This window comes from Amphiprion ocellaris, chromosome 19 (genome assembly GCF_022539595.1).
Source record: "Amphiprion ocellaris isolate individual 3 ecotype Okinawa chromosome 19, ASM2253959v1, whole genome shotgun sequence".
Classification (NCBI taxonomy): Eukaryota; Metazoa; Chordata; class Actinopteri; family Pomacentridae; genus Amphiprion; species Amphiprion ocellaris.
The window spans coordinates 8737369-8747276 of NC_072784.1; the positions used below are offsets into that span (position 1 = coordinate 8737369).

The 9908-nt window shown below is 41.2% G+C and overlaps 1 protein-coding gene across 1 annotated transcript; it reads left to right on the top strand.

The window, feature by feature from the left end:
- Nucleotides 1-6744: 6744 nt before the first annotated feature.
- Nucleotides 6745-8978, top strand: LOC111582921 (serine/threonine-protein kinase pim-1-like). Its single transcript, XM_023291807.2, has 8 exons — nt 6745-6763; nt 7114-7419; nt 7540-7634; nt 7851-7898; nt 8009-8209; nt 8356-8536; nt 8630-8800; nt 8887-8978. The coding sequence occupies exons 1-8, from the start codon at nt 6745-6747 to the stop codon at nt 8976-8978; spliced, it is 1113 nt and encodes a 370-aa protein (XP_023147575.2).
- Nucleotides 8979-9908: the final 930 nt, after the last annotated feature.

Genomic DNA, 9908 nt, shown 5'->3' on the forward strand with positions numbered 1-9908 from the left:
GTCTATGCTTGTGTCTGGCCGTAGCCATCTTCTTCCTGCCATGAACAATCACCTGATACACAGCCGAGATCACTCCACTAATTAGTCAGCTGCAGTACTTAAACACCAGCTTATCACTACACTCCTCAGGCTGTTCTGCCGGCACCAGTTGTAGTATTATTGATCAACATTCTGCTAGTTTGTTTCCCAGTATACTTACTCCTACCGCAATTACAAACAAACCCATTACATTGTTGTCATGGCTACATATGATGCACAGTATCGCTCTACAATGGTGGACATGGAAGCATACAGTAATTAAAGTGTTGGTTCCATATTCAAGAAGTGCTTTGGTTCAAGACTCATCAATGAAACGGTGCACATTGCTGCACCGACTACTCTGCCAGGCACAGGTATTGTCAATCCACACCCCTTTGTGGGTGACGCAAGTTTTCCACTGCATTCAAATTTTATACGTCCATACCCATGCAATTATCCTTTATCAAGACCCTCATTGTGTCAAAGGTTCACTAATCACTGATAACACCATTATCCTAGTACTGTATGTAGACTCCTGCCCCATCATCGAGCGACAAATTTAAAATTACCGGAATTGCTGGGAAAGAAGAATAGTAGAAACTCCTTTTGGGATCATGGTAGGACAGTGGAGGGTGTCTGGGAAAGCAGTTGAGTGCAGTCTAGAAAACCCTGTGCATATAATGACGGCTTGTGCTGCATGCACTTATGCGGCAAATACAGAATCCAACAGGTACATCCCAGACAACTACACAGACAGTACAACTCCTACTGGAGGGTTTCTGTAAGGGAAGCGAAGGCAGTATGTGGAGGGAGACAGCGATTCCCTGGACACAAGGCAGATATCTGCAAACCAGAGCAACACGGCTACACTTGTCGCACAGCACAACCTCATGTTTTTTTTTCTAGACACTGGTGCATGATGGCAAGAGACTGTGTAAGAAGAGGTCAGAATAAATAAAGAACCATGCCAACATGAACAAGGTGTCAATTAGGACGAATTGTTGGCTTATATCTGTAATGCACTGCTACTATAATTATGCTACATATATAATCCTAGCAATATATGTAAAAATAATATATGTAATGCTTTCTGTGTAATTGAATCGAGGTATATAAATATAGTTGCCTTCATATGAGTACGAGCAAACAATATGTCCGTTCAATGATAGTTAGGATGACTGTTATCATCAGAAGGTGGCAGTCCAGTGGCAAAATCCAGGGAGGTGTGGGACCACAGTTATCTATGGATGGGTAATGGTTGAAGAAGGTGAGAGGTGGGCCGGTTTGATGGCTTATTAAAGACACGGAAGGAGCAGGCTGCAACAAACTCCTTATCAAGTCCTTATCCATGCTGGCCCACCAAAAGTGCTGACCAAGGAAGCCTACAGTTCATGTGACTCCTGGAGTGTACGTTAGCCAGGTGGAGTAGGACCGCTGCAGAACCTGACGGTGGACAGAATCAAGAACAACAGACTCAATGTCCAAAGTAAGAGAGGCAAAGAAGCAGGTGAAGTGCAGGATGGGCTCAGTTTCTGCTGGTGGTTCTTCTGTGGTGAACTGTCTGGAGAGGGCATGAGATTTAATATTTCTGGAACCAGGACGTTAAGCTAGCATTAAGTTAAATGACCAAAGAACAATGCCCAGCTTGCCTGACGAGAGTCTTTTTACAATCTGGATGTAAGAAAGATTTTTGTGGTCTGTCCAGACTATGAATTGTTGTTTAGCTCCCTCCAACAAATTAGCAATGAGAGTCTCTGGGAAAAGAACATGCAGGGAAGTTGCTTGTTGTCAGAGGGTGAGCACCAGGACAGCAAAGCCTCCAACCCTATTACAGAAGCACCCACTTCAGTTCTTGGTAATCCAGCCGCAGAAGTTTCTGAAACCTAGGAATTATTGGAGTTGCTCCTGTTCTCAGGCCATGACCAGCCTCTGATAGCAGTGATCTTGGATCCATGTTTATCTTCCCGTGTGATGATGGAACCAAGGAAGCTAATAGTCGAGGCATGGAACTGTTTTTCTCCAGGAGTCTTTGCAAGACCTGACACATGTGCAGTCATCATTAATGAGATTTAGGAAGAGTGCAAGGCCATTTGTCAAGCCAAAGGGCATCATTAAATACTTGAAGTGGCTGAGAGGTGTATTAAAGTCAGTCTTCCATTCGTCTCCCTGCTTAATTCTTGCCAGGTGGTATGCACTTCGTAGATCAAGTTTAGTGAAGGTTGTGGCTCTGTGAACTGAGGTAAAAGCAGAACTAATTTATGGAAGATGATATTTATTCTTAACAGCAATGTTGTTTGACCCACCACCTCACAGTCAATACAGGGTCTGAAGGACCCATCTTTATTGTCTACAAAAAAGAAAAATGCACCATTCAGAGTGGAAGAAGGCTGAATGATCGCTGCTACTAGTGAGTCTTCTGTGGCTGTCTGTTTGGGTTTAAAAAGATTGTATAGGTAGCTGCTAGAAGGGGGCACCAGGCAGAAGGTCAATGGAGCAATCGTATTGGTGTTGAGGTGGCAGGGACAGAGCACGATGTTTGTGGAACACTGACGCGATCTGGCTCATGATAGACCAAAGACTAGGCTAGCTATTCAGTTGTCGGGATCTTAATAGGAGCTGTGAGAATCTGTAAGGCGCTGACCACTGTGTGGGGAAGGTGAAGGCGGCAGGGGCAGATAGGTGGTCCATGCGGTGCGTCCAGAGAGGCCAGAATGGCTGAGCCTACGCTTAAAGGCTGGAGTGTAGTCATAGAAATCCGTGAGCAGCAAGCAGAAGAAGCAGGAGACCTGTAAGGTACCTGGAGGCAAAGCAGACACAAGTTACTACAAAGCTTAAACAAACTGTCAGGCAAAGCTAGCAGCCTGAACTGACTGACAGGGTTACTGAGTCAACGGTCTGGTGAAGAATAAAGATCTGAGCCGAGTATATAAAGGAGGAGGGTGATGATTGGTGACAGGTGAGCCGTCCTCCTGTGCAGCTGTCCTCACCTCTGCAATCAAAGCCACTAAAGACATACAATCACATCAGAGAGAGAGAGAGAGAGAAGCAGAGAGGGAAAGAGAGAGCTGTCAGCTAACCAGAAGCAGAAGGTAAGAGCCTGACACCACTGTTACCTTCACTTTTCACATCTTCCTGCTCCTCTCTTAGCCTTTGGTATTTTTTAGGCTTCTTGTGCTCCTTCTTTTTGATGATTTTGTCACTTGTGCCCTGGCTCTCGACTCACCCTTTTCCTGTCTCTCTTCAGTTTGATAGTTATTTATTGTGTTCTTTATTTCACATATGTGCTTTGGGTTTGCATACACAGGACAGGCCCCTGCCAGTGCTCCAGCTTAGTGCCTATTACTGTGATGTGAAGTAGATTGGAGAATCGGCCTACAAGTAAAACTTACAGTTTATTGTATGCTACTACACTCAAATGAGTGGAGACAGTGCTAAACTGCAGCTAGTGTGACAGTCTACACTTCAGTTAAGTCGTGATTTTAAAAAAAAATACAAGAACTCTAAACCCCTGAAACGTTTGCACAGTTGATTTTGGGGTCTGTAGCTGCTTAAAATGCCTCCAGTGACTTCCTGACTTGCTCATGTCAATAATTTGCTTTTTCAGGACTTTCTCATTGGAGCATTTCTGGCTGAGTTTGAGTGTATCAAAAGTCACTATCTGTAGTCAGTCATAGTAGTGATTAAGAAGAGACCAAGCCAATAAGAATTTGATTACAGAATATATATAGTATATATATAGTCAAGTCATAAATGGAGAGCATGTGAATACAGCCCATCACTAACAATTAGGCTGGAAATCTGCAGCTGTCTGCCAAACAACCCAGATTTGTTTTTTGTTTTGTTTTTTTGTTGTTGCTGATAATCCCAAACGTCTGTCTGCGGGGAAATAAACAATCCTGGAAGGATTAGTTTCCATCTCAGGGAGGAAGGGAGGAAAGAGAAAGCAGACGCCCATGTCATTTGTCATGTTACTATGGTTCCATCTGTGAGACTTGACAGTCAGATGATGGTTGAGGACTTGTTTTCTCATCTTTTTTTTTGAGAATAATGCAGTAAAAGTCTAGAGGCTGAAAAAATGTGAATCTGTAGGAAGAGAGAGAAGAATCTGGGAAAAAAATAAAGGGAAATGGGGAATGCAGGAATATATGTAGAAGGGAATTTCAGTGGGCTGATGGGAAACCCGGAGGAGACGTTTGGATGGAAGTGATTGGGTAAAATCAGTAGGAACGAAGGAGTCTGAGGGACTGTGGCCCAACGAGATCATGGCAAAAACAGAAGAGAAATACCGAAAACGAGAAATAAGAGAGCAACCTCGAATGGAAGGAGTGACATGAAGTGAGAGAAAACAAAGCTGTCGACAAATGCTTTTACGGGGATGAGAGCAAAGAAATGCAGGAGGGAATGGCTGCTTCATAGAGCCCTCTTCTTTTTTCTACCCGGGTGGAAGACAACGATAAGGGAGTGAGCCAGAGGGTGTGTGTGTGTGTGTGTGTGTGTGTGTGTGTGTGTGTGTGTGTGTGTAAGAAGAAGAAAGAAAAGGGAAGGAGGACTAATGGCAAAGAGGAGGCTACAAAAGGATAGTCACTTACAATCACAAACAGCACCACCTAGTGTGTCTTGTTAGCACACACACTCAATGTAAGAAAGCCGTCTTACTTGACCAAACATCAACTCTTCGATCTATCAAGAACATCTTACTCCAAAACGCCCGATCTTTGTCAATATGTTTCATGGTTAACTCATTTATCTCAAATCATTTGGAGATCTTTCTAAATCCCTACTGGGACTCATACAAATCTAGAGCCTTTTCCAGACACTTAGATTTAAAGCTAAATATTTAACATCAGAAAACAACACAGTACACTAATGTGTCAAGTGTATTATGTTTCCTTATTCTCTTCAGTTAAGATTTGCTCATGTTAAGAGTCCACAAGAACAGTTAACAAGTATTTTAACAGGAAATTGCGAGCATAAGGAACACAACTGCCACGTCTGACTCTACTTCAAGCTGGTTTGCTTTCATGTGCACCAGTGATGGGAGAGCCAGATCACACATGGAAATGTGCAGCATCATTATATACTGACAGTTGTCTGCAAGCAACCCGAAGCAACCAAAACATGTCAGTTAAATCATTAGCCAGTTTAGCTTAGATTTAGTCCAGGACTGTGCTGAGGTCTGAGATGTATTAGCATTTATTTGAGCCCTGTCACAATGACAGATTTTTACAGATATATAACTAACCCCGATTCTTTAAAGCAGTGGTTCCCAACCTGTTTGGCTTGGAGCCCCCCCTATAAGCTGCCCCCACATTGTCTACCTTACAACGATGGGAAAGAGGCATTGTTTATGTTTAGTCAACGTATGAGTTATTGATGACGGAAGTCCGAACTTGTGAATATCTTTCCGACTTTACCGAACTATGTTTTATTTCCTGACGTCGCCGTAATTCGCTTGCTTCATGCTGTCATTTGCGAGCATTTCACCACAAATCACATAATTCTGTCTTGTCCTTTAATAAAACCAAATTTAAGGTAACTCTCGAGGTATAGCCAGAGTTTTTAGGTACTGATGAATCTTCACCCGTTTCGCATTTTTCAGACACTGTTTCCGTCAGTAATTTTCTAACTGCACACAAACTAATGAATCGGGATGAACTAGGAGCCAACCTGAAGAAAGACCAAATAAATGTGTTTTAAAAATGTTTTATAGCTAGACTTGTGATGACACAGTGAGTCTGTTACTCTGATTTTACCCAGAATGTAAAAATCTATTTTTTATAACATCACAGCCTCAGAGCAGACAAAGCTTCGCGACCCCCCTCAGATCTCTGGCGCCCCCCCTGGGGGGTGCGGACCCCAGGTTGGGAACCACTGCTTTAAAGCACTCCACTTTGGGACTCTCTATATCTCGACAAAAACAAATGTAAAACAGAGAATTTCAGTTTATTTGATCTTTGTGTGGTTTTTTACAGGTCATAAAAATGTTAATTTCCAGAAATGTTAGCATTAGCAAAGCTTTCAAAACTTCCATGAGCTAGTTTCTAGCTAATATAGTGATAGCTCATAATGTGAGCTACTTGCTGTTCATAAAGTTAGTAACTGTCATCACAAATACAACAGTGTGCAACAGTTTTTAATGTTGAAACACTTTTGGTCAATGGATGCATTTATTTTTGGTTCTAAGTTTAGAAGCAAAACAGTACAACAAGCTACCTAGCATTACAGAGCAGGTCTTATTCAGGTGAATAATTTTCATTGGCACTGTATATTATGGTGTTTAGAAATGATCAGTGAGACTTGTTATACAGTGTCTAATGCCAGGGCTTTAAGTTTGACTTTTAGATCAATGTAAACGCTTCATAAGAACAACCTGAGGGCATTTTAATGGGAAGGAAAGTCAGTCAGGTCACTGAGAAGGAGCTGAAATTAACAGCTGTGTGATTTTATTTTATGAATCTTTTAAGATGTGACTTTTCAGTGCATCAATAGAACATTTTCAAGTCTATCATACATTAAATTTGAATGTAAACACTAATTTACATTTTTTGAAATAGTCCACTATGATGTCATAAAAGGCACTTCAATGACATTCTATGACATCACAGCCAGTCCATGATTATAAATACCCAGAATTTACTGACAGGCTGACAGATTTGCCAGGTACTAAGGAGCAACTCACTGAAGAACCGTCGCATCGTGTCAAGTCATCGAACCGGAAACTTCACGATGACCAGAGAAGTTCAAGGTAAGTTAGACTTCCAAGTAAAAACCTGCAATTTATTTTAATGACTCAAATAAGTTATCAGCTAGAATTGCAGTGGATTTAGTCAGTACCAAGAGATAGACTTCTGATTTTACGAAATGTATTTTAATCAAACCTTTAGAGAAGAAGTGATTAAGTGTTTTTTTTTTTTTTTAAATGGTGCTTTTTAAACCACTGTAGATAATACTAACTGTGAAAACTGCTAAAACTAGGAACCTTTCTTCTGATAAAGTTTTTTGTTCAGGTGCAGCTGATAAAAACAGATGAGTTCATATAGTCTAAGTAGCTAACTACTGAAAATTGATGGTGTTTTATATTTGTCTTGTTTGTAGAATGCAAGACGAAGGGGACCAAGAGGAAGGCCAGTCCTGATCATGAGTCCAGGAAAAGGACCAAAACTGATCAGGAGTCTGCATCTTCTTCAGCAGGAACCGGCAGGGGTAGGCTTGAGGTAGGCTGCTGCTTTGCTTCCCAAAGCAGCAGTACCTCTTTGGGGGATCTGAAGATGTCTCGTAAGAGGAAGGCTGCCGCTGACGAGGAAGGACCAAGGGCCAAGAGGAGGAAGTGCAGCCCAGCCCTGAAGGTGATCCGGGAAGAAGCAGAAGACGAGCCTGAAGACTCCGCAGACTCCCGCAGAGGTTAGTCTTTAGGGATTATTCTTCATTCAAGGGTTTGACTTAAGAATAATTGATATACATGAGTGTGATGATATCTTTGAAGTTCTTGCACTAAAGACAAATCTGTGTGTGTTTGTTTAGCTGCTTTTGAGGCCAAATACGAGCAGCAGGATCAGTTCAGCGCAGGAGGATGCGGGGCTGTGTTTGCTGGTTACCGGAAAGTGGACAACTTACCGGTAAGTACTCACCTATAGTTATATAGGATCATTCAATCTCAAATCATCAGAGTTTTAGAAACATTTCTGCTCAGCTACTACTAGTTTGCTGTAACATTTTCACAGGATAGAATTTGAAGATATTTCTGATTTTGTAGCTTGATGTATCAAATACGTTCTGAGATTAAAAACAGTGTGATGAAGAAGTGCTGACAAATTCCTGTTTCTATCTTGTAGGTCGCCATCAAACGTGTCCAGAAAGACAGAATCCCCTACAAGCAAAAAGTAAGTGAACAACCCCAGCGGCTGCACTCACCTCTAAATGTGATACTGATGAATTCTAGTTTTATGTGAAGATTCTTTGCTTTATCTTTCTATTTGCTGTGATGTTTCAGGACCAGAGCGGGAAGTGGGTTTCTGTGGAGGTGGTGGTGATGCAGAAACTGGGCTGTGGCTCGCCTGGTTCAGTATCTCTACTGGACTGGTACGATCTGCAGCAGGAAATTATTCTTGTTCTGGAGAGACCAATCCCGGCCCATGACCTCCACACGCACATCGAGGCCAACGGAGGTTGCCTTGAAGAGCAGGAGGTCAAAGTAAGTTCGCTAGAAGATCCTTGAGATCTTTGTAAATGTGTTTGTGTGTTAAGGTTCAACACATAGTCAGCTTTTAATCATATCTGTTCATTCAGAGTCACAGCCATGAAAAATCTCACACCAAAACCCTTTTGTCTTTCTTGTAGATTATCATGAAACAACTGGTAGATGCAGCAATACATCTCCAGAGTCAGGGGATTTTCCACCGGGACATCAAAACGGAAAATGTTCTGATTGAGACAGGTTCAGATGTTCCGCGGGCTCGTCTCATCGATTTTGGATTGAGCTGCTTCTTCAAGAGGAGATCATCATATCGTGCCTTCTGTGGTAGGATGTCTGGCAGAACATTCACAAATTTATTCATGAGTAACTTTCAAACGAAGCCTCTACCTCACCGTCTTATTATGTTGTATCTTTTAGGCACTCGTGACCACATCCCTCCAGAGTGGTACAACCATTCTCGCTACTCTCCTGGCCCGACAACAGTGTGGCAGCTGGGAGTGGTCATGTTTGAGTCACTGCACAGAACTCAATTTGAGACTCAGATCTTCCTCAAAGAGGGACTCACAATCAACGGAAGCCTCTCCAAAAGTAAGAACAACTCCCATACTCTGACCTGTCCGCAGATTGTTCTGTTGTAGTTCTGTTGGATAACTTTCTTCTTTCTTTCTCTTCAGATTGCAGCAATTTCTTAAAAATGTGTTTGGCGGAATTACCACAGGACCGTCCCACCCTGGAGGAGCTAAAACAACATCCATGGCTCAGATAACCCACAAACACATATACACATTTTAAATTAATCCTAGATTTAAACAAATGCTAACTTTATTATGTCAATTATAAATGTAATTATAGTTTTTAAAATATAATTTAATATTTTTTTATATAATTCTTACCTTAGTGTAAACTTAACCTTAATGTAAACTTAACTCTAATCTTCACGTAAACTTAATCTAATCTTAATGTAAATCTAACCTTAAATTCTTAAAAAAAAAATTAATATAATTAAAACTTAATAAACACACACAACCTAAACATAATAAAAAAAAACTACCAAATTCTACCCGTATGTAACTGTGGTCTTAATCCAGATACAGATGTCATTCTACCATTAATCTAATCTCTCTCTTCTAATTGCAGAGATTCCTTGCAAACGTGTTTGGCTGAATTCCCAGAAGACCGTCCCACTGTGGAGAAGATAAAACATCACCATGGATCAGATAACGCACAAACACACACACTTGAACATAATCCTAATTTTAACCAAATTCAAACTTTAACTAATCCTAACTTCTTCTTCTCTCTCTTTTTAACAGGAACATGTGAACAACTGTGGCCTGAATTAGACTCTTCTAATTGGACTTCATATTACAATTTATTTCAAATATTTTATTCAACAATATTTATCCACCTTCAGTCCCTGCATCACAACCAGCCGTCCGTGAAGAGTGGATCTCTCTTTTAATTGTCTTTCCCGAGGTTTCTCCCATTTTCCTGCCAGGTCACAGGTTTTTGGGGAGTTTTCACCTCGTCTGAGAGCTTGGGCTGGTCAGGAGCTGCTGGTGGAGATTTAGAGACTATCTAAGATTAAAATAAAAAAAGAAATCATAAATGTTACAGTTTTCCCTTCACTATTTTTAAATGATATTGAGCCATTGTAATACATTTCAAATAAATTGAATTCCACTGAATTGAACTT